General features: G+C 41.3%; 1 protein-coding gene across 8 annotated transcripts in view; it reads left to right on the top strand.

Moving 5' to 3' along the window:
- The window catches only part of TTLL3 (tubulin tyrosine ligase like 3), a 43,702-nt gene that overhangs the window by 12,704 nt on the left and 10,305 nt on the right, over window positions 1-20,693 (top strand). For 7 of the 8 annotated variants that reach the window (XM_089517788.1, XM_089517799.1, XM_089517810.1 and 4 more), the window contains 10 exons: window positions 374-486; window positions 1,634-1,805; window positions 5,729-5,790; window positions 5,978-6,106; window positions 6,279-6,393; window positions 8,194-8,322; window positions 11,031-11,223; window positions 13,528-13,676; window positions 15,384-15,627; window positions 19,086-19,521. In XM_089517788.1, the coding sequence (XP_089373914.1) occupies window positions 374-486; window positions 1,634-1,805; window positions 5,729-5,790; window positions 5,978-6,106; window positions 6,279-6,393; window positions 8,194-8,322; window positions 11,031-11,223; window positions 13,528-13,676; window positions 15,384-15,627; window positions 19,086-19,521 (1,742 nt within the window). Of the gene's footprint in view, window positions 1-373; window positions 487-1,633; window positions 1,806-5,728; window positions 5,791-5,977; window positions 6,107-6,278; window positions 6,394-8,193; window positions 8,323-11,030; window positions 11,224-13,527; window positions 13,677-15,383; window positions 15,628-19,085; window positions 19,522-20,693 lie in introns of those variants that run through there. The other variant, XM_089517839.1, reaches the window with a different exon arrangement.

A 20,693-nucleotide genomic window follows, 5' to 3' on the forward strand; every position in this document is an offset into this window, starting at 1 on the left:
TGTTTATTTTGTTAAATATTTTATCATGTTTTCTAAATAAGGAAGCTCCAAATATTGTAACTATTCCTTACTTTTTTTCCAAGCAAGGAAGCCCCAAGCATTGCAACTATTATTTATAGGTGAATTGCTTCAATCCTCTGATCATTATTTATAGGCCAATTGCTCCGGTCTTTTCTTGGCATAGGATCAACAGATTCTTATACTTCAGTCAGGCTATTATCCTTGACCTCTTTGATTTCTTAGTTGTCATCCAGTGTGTACATGGAGCGGTGCCAAGATTCTTTAATGCTTCTTGAATGACAGAGTCCAGAAATCATGAAATGAGGGAGGCAAACTAGTTTTCTCTTCTCTCTTTCCCTCCCTCTCCCCTTAGGATCTTTAGATTCTCTGATAGATGGACACACACCACGGAGTGTCAATGTCAGCTTTTCATTCAACCCAGAACGTCTTAAGCAAGCTAGACAGCATGTGGACAGAGCCATAAAGGTGAGGGATGTTGATTCAACTTACCTCAGTTTTTGAGCATTTGCCAAGGTGGTCAGCTCCTTCCCTGCAGTGCAGAGTGACTAATCCTTGTTGGATAATTCAAGTTTCCTAAGGCTTCAGCCTTTGTTTAAGGAACAAAATATTTAAATATTAAACAAATACAGTGGGGCCCCATTATCCGTGGACTTGCCATCTTTTATCTGATCTGTTAATTAGCCAATTGAAATGTAGGCTGCCCATGCATATGTAGATTCAGAAAGGCAAGCCTCCATTGTCCCCAATGGCAGCGCGTGCACATGGCCGCACCACCATTAGGGACAGCCACAACTGTGGCAGTACATGCACACAGTTACACCACCATTAGGGACAACAGGATGCATGAAGCCCTGTTGTCTCTAATGGCAGTGAGACCGTGTTCACGCACTGCAATTGGTGACAACGGGGGCTTACCTGAAGTTCCATTGTCCCTAATGGTGGCATGGCCATGTGCAAGCGCCACCATTGGGGACAACAGGATGTGAGGTCCCATGGATTTGGGTATTCGTGGGGGATCCTAAATGGATCCCCTGTGGATACTGAGGTCCTACTGTATATTTAAATATATATACTAAAATAATCCAAGCTAAGCCTACTAGAGTTTAGCTTCCATTTGCAGAGAAAAACATGTCTCAGTCTGCTTCTGCTTCTCCAAGAACTAAAACTGTCTCAGAAAACAAACAAGACAGGTAGTTTACAATTAATGAAAAGTTTACTGGTGGCTTGGATCTACATATTCATGGGGAGCCTATATCTTAACTAGCTAGTGAACAGATCAGGTAAAGGAAGAAAGCTTTATGACTCACCATCTTTGGGAGGAAGATGTGTGGGAGGGAGATGGCAACCCAACAGGGAGAGAAAATCTCTCTTGTTAGTAACTTCCAAAAAGGAAGTGACCTTAATCACATAGTTTGTTTACTGGGTTACAAAAATTCAATTCTAGTAGTGAACAAATGGGAGGTTTTAAATGAGGTAAGATAGCTGAATTTTACATGCATGAAAATACTACGCTATCTAAAAATCTCACTTGCTCTAAATAGCAAAGAGAAAAGGAAGAGAGAATGATGAAATTTTCCAATGATCTTTCCATTCTTCTCTCTCTGGTCCCCAGCAAAGGAAGATCTTCATGGTGCATGGCCCTTACCCTGTGATCCGGAAACGACTGCTTGGCAGGGGCTGGGTGGAGAAAAAGTTTCCCAAGTTGCCGAAAGCGGCTGCAAAGCGGGAACGCATCCCTGATAGTGAACGTGATGAAGATGGTGATGACAGTGATGTGTATGATGGTAAGTCTTGCTGTATGAAGGAAAGGCAGGAGCACCAGCCTCTTGGGCTTCCCCTCCCACTCCATCCTTCACCATGTAAGAACTTCCTCCTGCAAATAGCCCATGATCCAAATAAGGGGGATCCATCATCTAGCAGTGATGGGCTTGGGCCTTTGTTGTTGTTAACTGCTGTCAAGTTGACTTCGACTTATGGCGACTTCATTAATGAGATGCCTCCAAGTTACCCTGTCTTCAACAGCCCTGCTCAGATCTTGCAGACTCAGGGCTGTGGTTTCTTTGATTGAGTCTATCCTTCTGTAATGTAGTCTTCCTCTATTCCTACTGCCTTCTACTTTCCCAAGCATTGGTGTCTTTTCTAGTGAGCCATGCCTTCTCATGATGTGGCCAAAGTACAAAAATCTCACTTTAGTCATCTTGGCTTCTAGGGAGTGTTCAGACTGATTTGCTCTAGGACCCATTGATTTGTCTTTTTAGCAGTCCACAGTATCTATAGAACTCTTCTTCAGCACCACATTTAATTTTTTAAAATATTATACAGTAGGCCTTTGGTATCCGCTGAGGTTTGATTCCAGGACCCTCTGTAGATACCAAAATATATGAATGCTCAAGTCCCATTAAATACAGTGACAAAGTAAAATGGTGTTCTTCATATAAAATGGGAAAAGCAAGGTGGGTGGGTTTTGTTTTGTTTTGTTTTTTTGGAATTTATATATTTTAAAAATATTTTCAAGCCATGAGTGCTTCAATGCATGGATAAAAAAATCTGTGGAGGACTGAGTGTGTTTATTCTATTATGCCACATATGCAACATTTACAAACACTAATATATTCCACTACCCCAATTTACAATACAATCAAAAATTGACTTTTTGCCCCCAAGCCAAGGACATACATATGAGAGTATAATATATTTCTTCAGTATTATTTAATAAGTATTTACATTTCTGCTTAAAGAAACTCCATACCAAATAAAACTACGTACAGTGGGCCCTTCCCATATACGGGGGATCCATTCCGGAACCACCACCACCACCTCCTGTGTATGGGAAAAACCGCCTATACTTGAATGCTATGGATTCCTATGGCAACGCGCTCCCATGTGCGGTGGCGCATGCCTACAGCACCCATGCCATTTTGTCCACTGGGGCTTGCTGTCCGCATGAGCTCAAGTCCGTAGATGGCAAGCCTGTGGACGGTGCGGGCAGACAATTTAAATGCCACAAGTGCAAATTTTAAGCTAGCAAAACTGCTTTAAAATGTATAAGTGAATGAGTAATTTTTTTCCTGCCATCTAAAGACACTAAAGGAAGATATCAGTTATATCTTCTTAGCTTGGACCCTGCTCTAAAGAAGACTACTCCTTTGCAGATGTCAGTCCTACTTCCCAAGGATTTAACAATCCGTTCTTGCTATACTTTTGATATAACGCTCTTTGGTGGAAAGGGCATTATAAATAAATGTTGTTATTATTTTTTATTTTCTTTTTTAAAAAAATTTTTATTGAGAAAATTTAAATTTGTACAATAGATTGTATGATATATGAAATGCACATTCAAAAATTTCTTTCCCCCATCCCCCTTTTCCTGTTCCACTTATCCGTTATATTTTCTAATACCTAATCATTAAACCACCTCTTCTGGTTTCTTCCTCTCTTTCTACCTCTTTTTTTTCTTTCTCTTATCTCATTATCCTTTATGCTATTTTATTCTTTCAAAGACTATGTAATAATCTTAAATGTTTTCTATATATATATCTCATTCTATTAAACCACATTCCAATGATATATATCACTTATCTTTTTACTTTCTTTTTTTCTGTTTAACCATCCTGTTTCCATCGTTTGTTACAATATTTAATAAAAGATTCCCATCCTAAATCGTCTTCTTTTATTTCTTCCTCTCTCATTAATTTTGTCAGATTGTCCATTTCTATAACTTCCAGGATTTTAATTAGCCATTCGTCAGTTTCGGGAGCTTTATTTTCTTTCCAATTTTTTGCTATTACTGTTCTTGCTGTAGTAACAAGGTATAGTATATATTTAAGATATTTCCTTGCATTTATCTCTTCCACCATATTTAACAGGCATACCTCTGGTTTCATCTCTATTTTGATTTGCAAGATTTCTTGAATAATCTTATGTACTTTAATCCAATATCTTTTAATTTGGGAGCATGTCCACCACATGTGATAAAATGTTCCAGGTTTCTCCTGACATCTCCACATATTTTCTTTCCTTTTATATATTTTAGCCAGTTTCATAGGCAAAAGGTACCATATATATAACATTTTGATAAAGTTTTCCTTAATATCTGTACGTAATGTGAATTTCAAATCTTTACCCTATGCCCTTTCCCAATTTATAAGTGGGATATTATGTTTTACATTTTTTGTGCCTTGTATCATATCATGTTTCATAGTTTCTGTTGCTTCCAATTGTAATTTCAAACATAATTTATATAGTTTTGATATTATCTTTTTTTCTTCCCCTTCAATAATCTCATCTAGTTCTGTTTTAGAATTTGTTATACTTTCTTGTCTTGTATCTGTTAAGAATCTTCCTTTTAATTGTTGGTAGGGGAACCAGTTTATTTCCATTCCTTCCTGCCCCACTTCTTCCCTGCTTTAATAATAATAATAATAATAATAATAATAATAATAATAATAATAATATTTATTTATATACCGCCCTGTGGCAAACCAATCCGGGCGGTTAACAACAGTAAAATATAAAATATAACAATTAAAGACACTTTATCCCTCCCTCCCTTAAGACAATATTAAACAGTATAACATATTAAAAACACAATATCAGCATAAAAACAGCAATTTTCATTTTTAATTTCCCATTTTCTCTTTTGATGATATCTTGATATCTTAACCATTCTTTTCCTTTTAATTTCTCCCTTCTTAGGAAAGCTTCCTGCAGTGATACCCAGTCTGGGATTTCCTTATATATTTTTCCCTTATATATTTTCCAAATTCTTAAAATTGCCTTTCTGATAATGTGTTCATTGAATTGTTTGTTTTGTTCCAGTTTCCCATACCACAAAAATGCATGCCATCCAAAAATCAAATCAAAACCTTCCAAATCTAAAAAAAAAATTCATTTCTCAGGTATATCCATTCCCGCAACCACTCTAAACTACATGCATGATAATATATTTTCAGATCTGGCATTGATAAGCTCCCATTTTCTCTAATGTCGATGATTGCATTCCATTTTATCCTTGCCCTCCTCCCTGCCCATATAAATTTAGATAATTCTTTTTTCCATTTAGTAAATACCAAATCATTGGGAGATTCTGACATAGATAAGGCAATATGTTCATTTTAAAAGTGCAATTTTCCCCATTAACGACAAATATAGTTTTTCCATTTTTTTTTCACTTCTTGCCATATTGGTTTATAGTTGTTGTCAAAAACTTTGGAAGTTTTTTTTGTTAGGTTTATACCAAGGTATTTTCTTTACTTTTTAAAATTTGTATTCCACTTATTTCTTGAAGTGTCTTTTGTTTTTCTTTTGTCATATTTAATGTTAAAAGCGCTGATTTACTTTTGTTTATCTTAAACCCTGCACATTGACCAAATTCATTTATAACTTCCAATGTCTTAGGCACCCCTTTCAGTGGGTCTTCAATGATTATTTTTTTATTTTCTTATATCCCGCTTTTCTCCCAATATAGGGACTCAAGGCGGCAATGTTGTTGTTGTTGTTGTTGTTGTTGTTGTTATGTGGTGTTTGGAGGAGTAGGGTGTTGGATGATGGTCTTAGTGTGTGGACTGGTGAGTATGGGTGAAGGAACTCCTTCAGTTACTTTGTCCCAAACCATACAGGTCATGTTGTGCATTCTGTGGTGCTTAACATTGATTATTGTACTGTCCTTCACTTCCTGCTTCATGTTTTCCACTTCTTCCTTCCACAGATGAGGAAGAAGAAGAGGATTATGAACAGGATGATGACACTGATGGTACCTCTAGCCTCATGGTTAGTTTGGTGTGACAGAGTAATGTACCCTTTAAATGCTTAGTTTTACTTTTAGAATTTTATTCTGTCCTTACTCCAAGGAACAAAAGCAGTGTATAACCCCTCATCTCCTGGCAATTTGATCTTCACAACTGTCTTTTGCGTACTATGCTTTCACACTGTTTGCTATCCTTCTTTTCACTGGCAGTCAAGGTTGGTTCGCAACCAGACCCCCTACTTCATCTGGACCAACAGGCGTGATGTTATTGATTGCCGCTTTCTGCGCAAGGAACAGATGATGAATCATTTTGCAAAGGCAGGCACCTTTACCACCAAGGTGGGCGAATCCTGTTCCATAAACACACAGATCACATTGGTCAAGCATGTATGACATTAGGAGTAGGGGAAATTAATATGAATACAGCATTTGAGCAAAATGGTATGTGTACAAGTGAGTAGTGGGGGAATAAGGAAATCTAAATACTTCAAACGTCTGCTTTCTTTCTCAGGTAGGACTGTGTCTTAATCTGCGCAACCTGCCATGGTTTGACCAAGCTGATGCCGATACCTTTTTCCCACGGTGCTACCGTCTTGGAGCTTCAGATGAAAAACATGCCTTTATTGGTGAGAACTATTCACAAAGTTCTGCTCTGAGAAGGAGGAGGGAGAAAGAAGGTCCTTTCCTCTATAACAGAATGGGATTCTGATTTTTTCTGCTTTCAGGGCAAGAGATGCCTTTTCCCAGCAGATTGCCATGTGTGAGGCATGTTTTCTATGCCTGGAACAAGTTAGTGTGTTGATACTAAATAAGTCTTGTGAACGTGTCTTCTATGTAGTCATGATAAGCCCCAAGGCCCAACTGTTCTCAGAGAATTCTACAGTGTAGCAAAGCTAATAGGCTCTTTAACAAATTTATTTCCTCAAATATGTTCACATGTCTACTGGAAAACAGTGGAACTCTTGTGCCAAGCTTGTTTCTTTGATCAACCATTCAGCTTCTGTTGAATCTGGCCCTGAATAAAATGGCCTCCTGATATCCTCTTGATGGGGAATCCTGGCAATGCAAGGCATGATCCTTGAGTCTGGTGTGAACAATCCGGATGACATCTGGCCCATTCAACACCAAACCTGGGGTATACCCCTCTTAAAACAGACTTTAAAAAGTCACAATTTCTCCAGTTCTCCATTCTTAAGCCGTGTGGTTGTTTCAAAATGAATCTCTTGCGCTGAGGTCAGAATGAGATGCCTAGCCATGTGACCAGTGCTGGGCGCCTTGTTCTTATCTCACAGCAGGTGATGTGTGGTAGCAGCAGCCATACTGGGAAGCACATTGGGACATAAATGTGAAATACTGCCCTGCGTCAAAAGAGTGGGCCCAAGGTAATATGGGGAGGTCAAGGCAGTTCCGGGGCCAGAATACAAGTATTCTGGCCTGAGGAGACACTGCCTCTGTTCTCTAATTGGGAGTGGCCCTAACATATTTTTCGAGCCTAGTAACAACAAAGAAAAGAAATACTTTTAATTTCATGTTTATTTCTTTAAGTATTAATAACAATGGCATTACAGAGGCTGAGTTTGGTTCTGTAGTTAGGAAGAGAATATTACAGACTAATCAGCACCATAGTTCTACAAAGAATACACAAGGAGATTGAATATTTCAATATCATAGCTATTTTGAAGTTCTTCTGAAGAACTAGATGAATTATGATACATCCTAAAAATAATTGACTAAAGTATACCTGGTATCTAGTGTGGGCAACCTATGTGTATTTGGAAACTGCATTTACCTTCCTGGAAGAGCTACATTTTCCTCACACTCCCTGTTTTTGCCATGGCATATTAGCCCCGGGGCCATTTGTGGCCTGCACCCCTCCCTTGCTTTATATATTCTCAGACACTGATTTTTCAGTTCTGTAGTGATAATGTTTCTCCTAAATTGCTTCCCTTCTTATTTGGGTCTTTATCCCACCTCAGGACTAAAACAGTGACCAACTGCTTTTAAAGTCTCTGTAATAAAAACTGAATGATTTCCCCAAATTCAAAATATTATGTTACATTAACTTACATTATTCAACATTTGGTGTCATACCGATGAAAGCATGGTACTATTCAGAGTGGTGCAACAAAACAAAATCCTGTTCCTTGAGGCTTATTGTCTAAATTCTGAAGGGCAAGAAACTTAAGGGAAGGAGATAAATCCTGCTGCGGATTTACTGGTACATTTTTTGGCCACATAGAAACCACTCTCATACTACTGGAGTTTGGGCATTTCCCAGAAATTCCTGAACTTATGCAGTATAACTTTGTGGTAGAAAAAATTGGTTCTTTTCCTGAATTTTTGAGATACCCTAAGAATACAAAAAAATATATATAACCCTAAGCACTGAACATAGAATTGTGTATTCTTCTTTTCTTCTGTGGTAGAGGACTTCCAGCTCACTGCAGCCAGAAGCCTTCTCAAAGTCGTGGTGAAACGATACTGGAATAAATCAATTTTCATAGAAGCTTTGAATGCTAATGAGAATGAGCTCTTAGACAGCCAGTTGTCTCCGGGTAAGTAAGCTTGTGGGAGCCAAGTGCTGAAATAGAAAAGTTACCATGTTTAACAGCTACCAGCTCCAGCCAGCATCTGTAGAAAGCCTAGAGCAGTGATGGTGAACCTTTTAGAGGCCGAGTGCCCAAACCGCAACCCAAAACCTACTTATTTATTGCAAAGTGCCATGTCTCTCTGGTTTTCTAGTAACAAACTCTGGCAAACTCTGTGCTGGGGTGACGGCACAAGTGCCCACAGAGAGGGCTCTGAGTGCCACCCCTGGCACACGTGCCATAGGTTCGCCATCACTGGCCTAGAGCAAGTATTATCTTAAATTGATTTTCTATTGGTATTTTTGTTAATTCCCAATGGTTATTTTATACTCAGGGCAAGTCCAGGTTTTTTACTCCTCTCGGGGAGTAGTCCTAGTCTATATGATATTTGGTTGCCTTTTTGAAATACTCAAGAGTCCATTTTGGGAGTCAGAGCAACCGGTTCTAACTGGAATGTGAGCACTTATGCTTGAATTTGCATTCCCCCCCCCCACCTTGCTAGGAGTCTATTTGTAGATACTGTTTTTCCCTGTTTTTACAAAAATGTATTTTATCTAGCATTGGTTCTCAACTTCCACTTAGCAAAGGGACATCAAAGCATGATCATACTATGATATTGAGACCTTGCGTGATTAAACAAGAAGCAATAGCAGTGGTTTGTATGCTTTCCCTTTCTGTTGGACCTGTGTAGATTGAAGAATCCTGCACTTGTTGTGTGCTTTCAAGTTGCCTCTCAGTGTATGGCAACCTGCGTAAATTTCATAGGATTTTTTTAGGCAAGGAATTACTAAGAGGTGGTTTTGCCAGTTCCCTGCTATGAAATATAGCTTACATCATCTAGTATCCATTGCTGATCTCTCATTCAAGTATTAATCAGGGTTGATCCTGCTTAGCTTCCAAAACCAGACAGGATCTGCTGCCTTTAGAGTATTTAGGGTATTTCTGAAGTGGCCTGGGATATATTTCTAAGTCTTCAGATATATTTCTAAGTCTTGAACCCTGCTTGGTGCTACTTCTCAAACTGAGAGGCTTTGGCTACATCTGCACTGCAGAAATAATCCCAGTTTGATACCATTTTAACCAATGCTATGGAACTCTAGGAATTGCAGTTTTGTGAGAGATTTAGCCTTCTCTGGAGAGCTCTGGTAGCACAACAAACTGCTATTCCCAGAATTCTATAACACTGAGCCATGGCATTTAAAGTGCATTATTCAGATGGATTATCTCTGCAGCCTAAGAAAAGCATTTGCCTTCATTCTACTCACTTGGAGCCATTCTTGTTTCTATCTCTCTAATAAACCAACCACCTATGATTTTAATGAGAGTTTTGCTTAAGAGAATGTGTGTGGGTTTTGCACCTAGGGTTTTTTTTTTTAAACAAACACTCACTTTAGTTATGAAATACATTGTAAGATTTCTTGAAAAAGAGATTCTCACCATTTTCAAGATGGAACTCAGGGATGTTACATGGAGCAAACAATTATCTTTCACAGAATGTCAGTAGCTTTTATTTTTTATAAAGAAAATGTCTTTGGTAATAGCTTGAAGTTTCGAAATTATCTGAGTGTTTTACTATTAATTTTCTCTGTATTACTTCTAAGAAAGTCAAGGCAGTTTAATCAAGATATTTTCTATAGCTAAGGTTCACCTAATTTGTTATGGTTGAACTAATCTTTGTTAATGTGCAAGAGAAAACTAAGTAGAGGCATTTGGAGTGTAAGTGAACATTCCTTCTAAATGAGTGTTTTCTACCTATACTAAAAACTGATTGAAAACGAGCAACTGTAAGTTTTCCGTGTCTTAAAATGCTCTTAAACCTCTCTTGTAATGGGCTTTCATCCACAAATGTATATGCTGCAAGAATGGAATGGTAGTCATTTGCTTTTGTTACATTTTGTAACCTGATCATGTTTTGTAACCTGATCATGTTCTTCAATCTGGTGCCTTCCAGATGTGTGGGGCTGCAGTTTTAACCATCACTAATGAACTCATTTGGAGACCACCAGGTTTGTACGGGTAGGGTAGAGAATGTGCAAGAGAAGTCTAACGTACATCCCAGTGTATACATTAAGGCCATACCGGGGCCTAATCTCTGGTTCTGGTGTAAAGTGTCCAGACAATGTCTCGACAGCTCAGCACCTAATCCATGGTATAGCTGCTTGCTTAAGCTGAATTGAAGATTTGCCTTTTGCTCTGGGGCTTTCCAGAAGATCCAGAATCCTCTGGAGCAGCGCCATGCAGCTGTTCGCACATGTGTGCCATTGTGCTACCCGCTGCTGCTGGCATGAGTCTCTTTCTTTAAGATCAGAATGAAGCGCCCAGCCTCATGTGATCAGTGCTTGGGCTTTGATCTAGAATTTGGCCTCAGAGGGAGCAACCTGTGGGGACAGTGGCCACCCACCATCACTCCAGAGGGCCCACATAACGTGGGTATGTTGGGGTAACTTTGGAATTAGAATACTCTGGTCTGCTCCCAGAGTATTCTGGACTATGCAGACACTACCTAAATAAGCCAGTTCAAGCTTTGGTTGTGAAAACAGCCTCTATCTCCATTGTGTATACCATGTAGGTTTCTTTAATTCCATCAGGTGTGGTGTCTCCTATCGTTCCCCACAAGCAGACTAATTCCACATTACACACCCAACATCAATGATGCAACAACATTCTATTTGCAGAAGCCACGCAGTGCAGTGGACGTAAGAAAGGTATCAATCTCTCATCCCGACTGATTGAGACTGCAATACGTGCATGTGAGGAGCACTTGAGCAGCTTGAGGCACCAGGACATTGACAGAGAATTTGGATCTCCCCTTCTAATGACAAAGGCACACTGGAAAGATTTTCTGCAGGGTTACTATCAGGTAGCCCAGTAAGTATGAGAGATCTAGAATTCTATCCCACCATTTTTTCTGAACTGAGGCCTCTGTTTTACACCTGTAATTTTATACAAAGTGGCCATGTTTTAATGTAAATTTGCTTAGTATGCACATAATTTTTATTTTTAAATAGGAATCCTTTTTTTTTTCCTTTTGCAAAAGTTTTTAAAAATGTTTGGTAAGTTGTAGAATATCTGGGTTTGGACACTGTCTTTGTAGCTTGCTACTGACAAAAAGGACATAGCAGATGGGACTGAATCATAAACATGGTATTGTTATTTTCTCTGCAGCCTGGCTCTTTTCTCTTTTCAGTTTTTCTCCTTGCTGTTTTCCTACCCATGCTTTCCCTCTGAGCATCCTGGGAAATGTGACCCTGTGATCACAGGATATCAGACCACCATACCTAAACTCTGAAAGAACAAACTTAACACAAACAAAAGAATCAATAAACTGTCTGTCAGGATTACCACAACTGGATAAATAAAATAAAAGAAATAAGAATTGGGCGACATGCACTGTATCAAGAATTTCCATTCCTTGACTGCTGGAAGTCCAATCCAGATGAAATCTTGCTCCATTCTGGGTCCTGAAATCTTGACATTTTACAGAAACTGCCTGCACACTTTCAGCAGAGCTTGGAATGCTCTTTCTTAAAAGATATTTGTTACATTTAAAAAGAACCCATTGCCATTATTTCTTATTAATTCTTTTGAGAGGCATTTGTTACATTACCTCTTCCAATCTATTTGCTTTTTAAGCTGTGTCTGCTTGGACCACGATACTCCAGAGACAGTCTGGAGTATCCTGGCCCTGCAGCTGGCCCAGTCTGCCCTATTACCTGTCCCTCTGTTCCTGCAGTGCTGTGGCTGTCTACATGGGTGTCCCTCTGAGTTCCTAAGCACATCCATCAGTGCCACGGACCACTCACTTCTGAGGTCAGAACGAAGCACCTAGCAATAAGCACATGGCTGGCCTCAGAGTGAGCAACCTGTGGCAGCAACAGATGCACCGGGTGGCTCAGCAGGATGCCCATCCAGACTGACATTACAGCATGGGAAAGAAGAGCTCTGGATAGAGCAAGAGGTATATTTTTTAAAATATACCTGCCAGAACAGGGGCAGGATGGGGCTTTTGGTCCATGCAGACAAGACCTAAGTTACTTTTTAATTGTTTTTAAAATCCTAATGCAAAAGTATTCAAAATCTCCATAAATAATTACCCTAAAAGTAAAATTTTAAGAATAATGAGAAAACAGCCCCAAAATAATTATATTACCTGATGCTGATTTACCTTTAATAAAAAAATGACAGAGGAAATGTTGTTTCCCAAAATGTAATGTATTGTTACCTTTAAAACATGCCTTTCAAGCCGTGGCTTTCAGGCTTTTGTTCCCCTCTCCCATCTTTTTTTTTACTTTCAAATGAAGGGTGCATCTACAGTGGCTGCTTAATCTGGAGAATTATACTCTGAACTGGCCCGTGACCAACCACAATGGTGACTACATGCACTGGACCAAATCTGGTACAACACCAAGCTGACCTGTTCCTTGGTCCATGGTGCTGCTTTGCAGCTTTACTGGCCAAGCAGTTCCTTGTAAGAGCCTAGCCATTGCTGGTGCTTCTGCTGATGTCAGAATGGGGTGCTCATGCAATCAACTAAGTGGGGGGAGGGGGGAGCTGCCATCCTTGTTGTTCACATGATGGGGTGCCCCATTCTGATCTCAGCAGAAGTGACTGCAGTAGTCAGGCTCTCACAATGAGCTGCTTGGCTGGTGAGGCCGCAGAAGTGGTGGCCTGTTTTCAGAGCCACCACCATCGCTTCCTGGAATATATGTGTAAAGCCTGCCTGGTGTAGCACTCTTCTGCTGGGGACAGAAACAGGCACACAGAAAAGTAGAACACACTCTCTCGGAGTATAGTGGAGTCTCCTTCCTTGGAGGTCTTTAAACAGAGGCTGGATGGCCATTTGTCGGGGTTCCTTTGATTGTGATTTCCTGCATGGCAGGGAGTTGGACTGGATGGCCCTTGCGGTCTTTTTCAACTCTATGATTCTGTGAGAACATCTCTAACTCTGTTATTCATAAAATGATAAATAAATTCTTACTGTATCTCACTCACACAACACATATGCTGATTCCTCAAAAGTATTTCCTCTGGCCCCCCATCCACCCACACATATACCCCAGTAAGTTGGGGTTGAGCCTTGTACCCAGTTCGTGCCTTGAACAGTTCTCTGTTCAAACTGAATAAGGTATGAATGCAGAAAAAGAGTGGGGTCATTTTTCTGTGTGATTTCAGTGAGGGGGTAGAAATGGCACAAACAGGGGCCCATGTTGAACGATGTGAAGAGATCCTGCACCGACTGGCAAAGGTTGTCCCACAGCTGGACATGGAAGGGGATAAGAACATTTGGATTGTCAAGCCAGGAGCCAAGTCTCGGGGCAGAGGTAAGAGAAGTAGGATATATGGAAAGTATTTTAATCATCTAAGGTCAAATGTGAAGACTTAAGGCCCTGTCTGTATTGGCCAAATAGCCCCCCCACTACACCAATCTAGTCATGGAGACGGAGAGATACATGGCCCATAGCTCAGTTCTCGTTGGAATAGACCCAACATAGTCCCTCTCATTCAGCACCAGAACCAGTATGTACCCCTCTTAACATGCATTTTAAAAAACTCTGTTTGCTCCTGATCTTCCCAGAAGATCCAGAGCCCTCTATTTCATCGCTGGGTGGCTGTTTGAAACATGACCCATTTTGCTACCTGGCATATGTACTGCCACTGCCAATCGCTCACTGAAGTCATTGATGGGTGTCTCATTCTAATCTCAGAGCAAAGTGATGCATCTGGGGTGATGACTGCACCAAGCAGCACCTTGGGGCACAGGTGCTAACAGCTGCCCGGCATGAGAAAGGAGAGCCAAGATGATGCGGGGAGATCGGGGCAGCTCTGGTCCAATATACTCCAGACTGCCCCCAGATTATCCTGGCCAGTGCAGCCATGACTTGAAAGATGGAAGCAGCAAAGGGCTTAAATAGCACTTCAGCATGTGCTAATCCTCTGTTCTTTCTGAGTTTGCAAAATCAACAGAGATCTGTGAAGCCTGACTATATGATTTTCTTCATCAAGTAAATGCTGATAGAGTTTTCATATTGAAAACAGGGACGATTAGTTGCTGTTAGGACATTGCTTGTGTGTATAAATATGCCCATGTTACCATAGATGTAGAGAAACTGAAGTTTCATCTGTGAAATTGGATCTGTAGCAATGGTGGCTACAGCCATATCCAAGAGTGGAGGGAGACTGCAGTATTGAATAGTCCTCACTTTCTCTCTCTGCCAGTAGTCTCTCACCTGGTGCTACTCTGAATGAAATTAGGCCACCTCTTGGATACAGGCTGGTTTAGTCTGATACATTGAATGGGCTGGTTTATATATAGTGCATGAGAAACATAGAATCGTAGAGTTGGAAGAGACCACTAGGGCCATCCAGTCCAACCCCCTGCCATGCAGGAAATCCAAATCAAAGCATCCCTGACAGATGGCCATCCAGCCTCTGTTTAAAGACCTCCAAGGAAGGAGACTCTATCACCTTCCGAGGAAGTGCATTCCACTGTCGAAAAGCCCTTACTGTCAGGAAGTTCCTCCTAATGTTCAGGTGGAATCTCTTTTCCTGTAGCTAACATGACTCCATAAGACTAAAAGGTACATCATCTGTAGCCACAAGCTACTGCAATAACACTTCCATTAAGACACAATGGTAAGTTTGTTGCCAAGGGTTAGTCCACAAGAGTGACCCAGCCTTTAAAGATGCCAGCCAAGTTCTGCCATGCCAGCTTCATGGCTGGCCAGTTAGCCTGGGGCTCTTGATTTTGGTTTTACATGGCTGCCACTGTCATGGAGGTAGCAGCAGCATGAATGAGAACACTTGTTGACTGGAGGTTGATTCTCAGCAACATAAATGTGCTCTTTAATGCTTCCAAGAGGGAAAAAAGTCTTTTGTGGAGTCAGAGTTGTGAAGGATCAGAATCATCTTGGCTTCTTTAGAAAGGGCTGGTGAGCTTTTAATTTGGGTCCAGACTAGTCTTATAATGTCAATTAGGAGGTAGAATTGATATGCGTTTGACATGACAGTGAGGACATCTTTTTTAATAGGCATTATGTGCATGGATCGCTTGGAAGAAATTGTGAAGCTAGTGGACTGTGACCCCATGATCGTCAAGGATGGCAAGTGGGTTGTCCAAAAATACATAGAGACACCTCTGCTCATCTTTGGCACCAAGTTTGATCTGCGCCAGTGGTTCCTGGTGACTGACTGGAATCCACTTACCATTTGGTTCTACCGTCAGAGCTACATCCGCTTCTCTACCCAACCCTTTTCCCTACACGACCTGGATACGTGAGTTTGCATTTTCTGTCTCCTTGTCTGAGTCCAGAATTATAATCCATGTTAAATGAGGAAAACAAGACAAAAGAGCAAAGTATAGCAGAGATGTGCTATATTTTTATGACTTAAGAGGTTCTGTTAAATCCATTCAACGTGAAGATGTTTTGTTGATTTTTTCATTATTACAGTCGACCCTTCATATACACTGATTTTTTATACACAGATTCAAGCATACACTGTTTGAAAATGTTCCAAAAAGTATAAATTTCAATTATCAAACCTTGATTTTCCAGTTTTTATGAGGGACACCATTTTGCTATGTCATTATATTCAATGGGACTTGAGCATACACGGATTTTGTTATACACGGGAGATCTTGGAACCAAACCCCAGCGTATAACAAGGGTCCACTGTAATATCTGCCATATTGTCCATAATTATTAATCCGTAGTAAACTATGGCTTTGACCATTTGAGCTAATTGGTTGCAAAAGACCTACCCCAAATTTTTTAGTCATTCCCACTTGGACTATAATCTGCGTTCCGCTCCCGCTCCGCTCCACTCCACTTTGTAAGCGATTCACAAAAGGTCCCTCATTCTTACTATGAAAAGAGATTCTTTGTGGAATCACTTTTTTTTCTGGGAACACTTGTCGTTCCCATTAGATGAAGCCGGGGAAGGCGGCAGCCCTTCAGCTGGCCACCCACCCCCTGGAAACCCCTTTGGAGGGCTGCGGCCCTGACCGAACCCTCTCTTCCTTTCTCTCTTCCTTCCCTCCCCATTCCTTCCTTCCTTCTCCCTCTCTCCCTTCTTTTCCTTTCTTCCTTCCTGCTTACCTTCCCTCTTTCCTTCCTGCTGCTGCTGCTTGCCCAATGCTGGCAGGGCTTGTGGTGTTGTTGTTGTGCCACCACTGTTAGGATTGGGTGAGCGGTGGCAGCGGGAAGAAAAGAGGGAAGATAAGCAGGAAGGAAGGAAAAGAAGGGGGAGAGGGAGAAGGAAGGAAGAAAGGAAGGAAGGGAGGGAGGGAGGGGAGGGAAGGAAGGAAGAGAGAGCTGCTGCATTCGCACTGCAGGATGGGAGCAAGGCAAGGCCAGGGCACCCGGGAGAAGGGAGGAGGGTGAGAGACAATTTTTTTAAAAAAAAATAGAAATAATTGAAAAATTTATTGCTAAAGCAAGTAGTTGCTTTAGCAATATATTGATTTTTCGATTATTTCTATTGCTAAAAAAGAAGAATCGATTCTGGTCTGGGGTTCCTGCTTATTGGGCACACTTCAGAATCGATTCTTCCCCAAAAAAACCCACTTCCAAACTAGTGTCAGGAAACCGCAGGTTATTTGTGTTTGCCCCGCTTCTTTCCTCCTGGAATCGATCCAATGAGCATCGGGAGCAGTTTCAATGAGGGTCGTTTGCCCCAAATCCCACTTTGGAGCAAACTGCAGTGGGAATGACCACTCAGAGTAACTGCCAGATGGGGCTTCATAGAATCATATAACTCTAGTTTACCTCCTGAATTACCAAAAATCCCGTAACTAGAGATATTGTGATTAAACATGAGTCTGGATATAGGATTGAAAACCAGTTTGATGGCAGAACATGTCATTCAGCCAGGGAAAAGGGATAGGACAAAAGCAGGTTAGAATATTTGCATGACAGGTCTGGGTGAATCTTAGGAAGTAATTGAAGAGAGAAAACTTAAATATTTGATAGAATAGAGGAATGGGTTAATATTTAGTCTGGTCATGAGAAGAGCCAGTGAGGTGCAGCAGCTTGAGACCAGGTTTTGGATTGCTGCTCAGCCATGAAAATCTACTGGGTGACCATGCTGTAAGCCTCTGAAGAAGGCAAAGGCAAACCCTTTCTGAACAAATCTTGCCAAGAAAACTCAGTGATAGGTTCTCCTTGGGGCCACCATAAGTCAGAAATGATTTGAAGGCACACAGCAACAACAACAACAACAATGATCATGAGAAAGAAGTTGGGTAAGATGTAGCTGTAAGAATAAGGAATGGGCCCATGAACAATATTTTGCATTGCAATGAAGATATTGTACTGTTTAACAAAGTTGAGATTTGTTCAGAGAGAAGTAAAAGTGCTGTGTGGGTGGAGAAGAGAAAAAAAGATAATTTGAAATGAATACTGTATAGTGACTCAAAGCCATCATGTACGTGAAGAGAAGAAATGAAGTACTTCTGCTCATATACAGGCAGCAATATGTAAATATAGAATTTGGGGCAGTTCAGGAGTAAGCAGGACGTCAGGCAGACATGGTGTAGTGGTTTGAGTGTTGGTAAGATGTAACTGTAAGAATAAGGAACGGGCCCATGAACAATATTTTGCATTGCAATGAAGATATTGTACTGTTTAACAAAGTTGAGATTTGTTCAGAGGGAAGTAAAAGTGCTGTGTGGGTGGAGAAGAGAGAAAAAAGATAATTTGAAATGGATACTGTATAGTGACTCAAAGCCATCATGTACGTGAAGGGAAGAAATGAAGTACTTCTGCTCATATACAGGCAGCAATATGTAAATATAGAATTTGGAGCAGCTCAGGAGTAAGCAGGACGTCAGGCAGACATGGTGTAGTGGTTTGAGTGTTGGTACCACAATGGTTTGATTCCTCACTCAGCCACGAAACCCACTAGATGACCTTCAGCAAGTCACATTCTGTCAACCTCAGACAATGGCAAACCTCCTCTGAACAAATCATGCCAAGAAAACTCCATGATACATTCACCTTAGGGTCACCATAAGTCAGAAATGACATGAAGGCACACCACCACCACCACTACTACCACCAGAACAACGGGTTAGTACATGCATTGCATTCAGACAGACCGAGGTTCAATATTTAACAACTCAAGGTAAGCCCTCCCCCCCCAAAAAAAAAACCCCCCATAGAACCATTTGTGTTTGAGTTCAAATATAACTTTGAAGAAAAAAATATTTAACTTTGGGGTAAAAAAGGATTTAAACTCCTCCACCACCACATGGTGAGAGATAGCTTATTGTCCCTCCCAAGATAATTCTACCTGCTAGCCCCATAGCAGTAGCTCACCCTACAGTATTGTGTAGACAGTACTAAGCTAGGAGGTCCAATAGTCTTATTCAAGAATACTCAGGCTATAATAATTTGTACTGCATAAATAATGCAGTTTGATACTGCTTTAACTACCATGCCTCAATGCTACAGAATTCTGGAATTCGTAGTTTTATGAGCTATTTAGCTTTCTTTGTCAGAGAGCTCTGGTGCCACAAATTCTAAGATTCCATAGTGCTGAGAAAGGGCATTTAAAGTGGTGTCAAACTGCATTATTTGTGCAGTACAGATGCAGCGTCAGTTAGACCACTGGTTCATTTAGCTCATGGTTTAACTGAAATTTAAATCTGTACTTCCCCTGTTCCAGTCTAGCATTGTTGTCTATCATGCCCATTACATTGTGTACTGACTCAGTCTCTCTCTCCAATCCAGCTCTATCCATCTGTGCAATAACTCCATCCAGAAACACTTTGAGAACTCTCAGAATCGCCACTGTGACCTTCCCCCTGACAACATGTGGTCATCTGACCAGTTCCAGATCCATTTGCGGCAGATGGGGGCACCAGAGGCCTGGTCAAACGTGATTGTGCCTGGCATGAAGGCAGCAATTATTCATGCCATGCAAACCTCCCAGGATTTGGTGGAGTTCCGTAAAAACAGCTTTGAACTCTACGGAGCAGACTTCATTTTTGGAGAAAACTACCAGCCATGGTTGATCGAGATTAATGCTAGCCCCACCATGGCAGCCTCCACTGCCATCACAACCCGACTGTGTGCCAGTGTACAGGAGGATACCCTACGTGTGGTTATTGACCGCAAATACGACCGCAACTGCAGTACAGGGAACTTTGAGCTAATTTACAAACAGGTTAGTAGTTCTCTCTTAGCTTCATGAGAGGGGTAAACAGAGCCTCTTGGGTGGGTTGTTGTTGTTGTTGAGTGCCTTCATGTAATTTCTGACTTATGGTGTGGTTTTCTGGGGCTGAGAGTGGGTTTCCATGGCTGAGCAGGCATTTGAACCCAGGGCGGGATACAAACCGCCGCTTTGCGGCGTTCCCCCGCTGGCGCCATTTGCTCCGTGCGGGAGCTGCAGCAGCCAAACCGCGCGGCTCCCGCTTGGAGCAAAAAAGAAGCTCCATTTTGGAGCTTCTTTTTGCGGCGCCTCTATGACGTCGCGAGGCGCCGCTGGCGCATTCGCAACGTCATAGGCGCCGCAACACGTCTGGACGCTATGCGTCCAGTACGTAAAGATGGCAGCACCCATGTGGAAGGGGCACCGCCATCTTGTACGTATTGTATACGTACTAGGGTTAGGGGGTGCGGAAGCACCGCCCCTTCCTAACCCTAGTACGTATACAATACGTACTATATGGCGGTATGTATCCCGCCCTAGTCTCCAGAGTCATAATCCAGTGTTCAAAACATTATACCATGCTGGTTGAGGATGAGGTGCCCCCTCCTAATGTGTTTGCCTTCTGATCTTGTTAAAACGCTTTTGATGTTGCGCAGTGCGTGAAGCAACATGTCAACATTTGGCACCAGATTTTCCACCTTCGTGACTGTATTCAGCAGCTTGTGAGCTGGAGAAACACCTCTCCCTTTCTCAGTGAGCAAAGAGACACTGAAAACTTCTCTCAGATGAGGCTTTTATTCTTAGATGACGTTCCACTGTGTACAACAATATATACATCAACACCATCCACACTAGTAACAACCCACTCTGGGGTAAAATGCTCGTCACTACTCTAGCAAAGGCTCCGTAAGCCTACTAGGCCTTGCCTCTTCTTCTGGTGCCAAAAGGATCCAGCCATCCTGCCTGAGTGACTTTTCAGACTGGCAGCATCCTACAGTACTTTGCTGCACTTGTTGAATATCTTTTTGTTAAATGCCTAATGATCATTGCTCACAATAACCCTTTAATGCCTGGTTACTATTAAAACCCACATTGTACATTTTCCTTGTGACTCTATATCCCAACAGATCTCTCTCTCATCCTTTCATGCACTCACTCACTTTGCTTATATCTCACCTTTCCCCAAG

The sequence above is a fragment of the Sceloporus occidentalis genome, unplaced genomic scaffold, assembly GCF_023333645.1.
Source record: "Sceloporus occidentalis isolate IW3139 unplaced genomic scaffold, rSceOcc1.0.p SCAF_1, whole genome shotgun sequence".
NCBI lineage: Eukaryota > Metazoa > Chordata > Lepidosauria > Squamata > Phrynosomatidae > Sceloporus > Sceloporus occidentalis.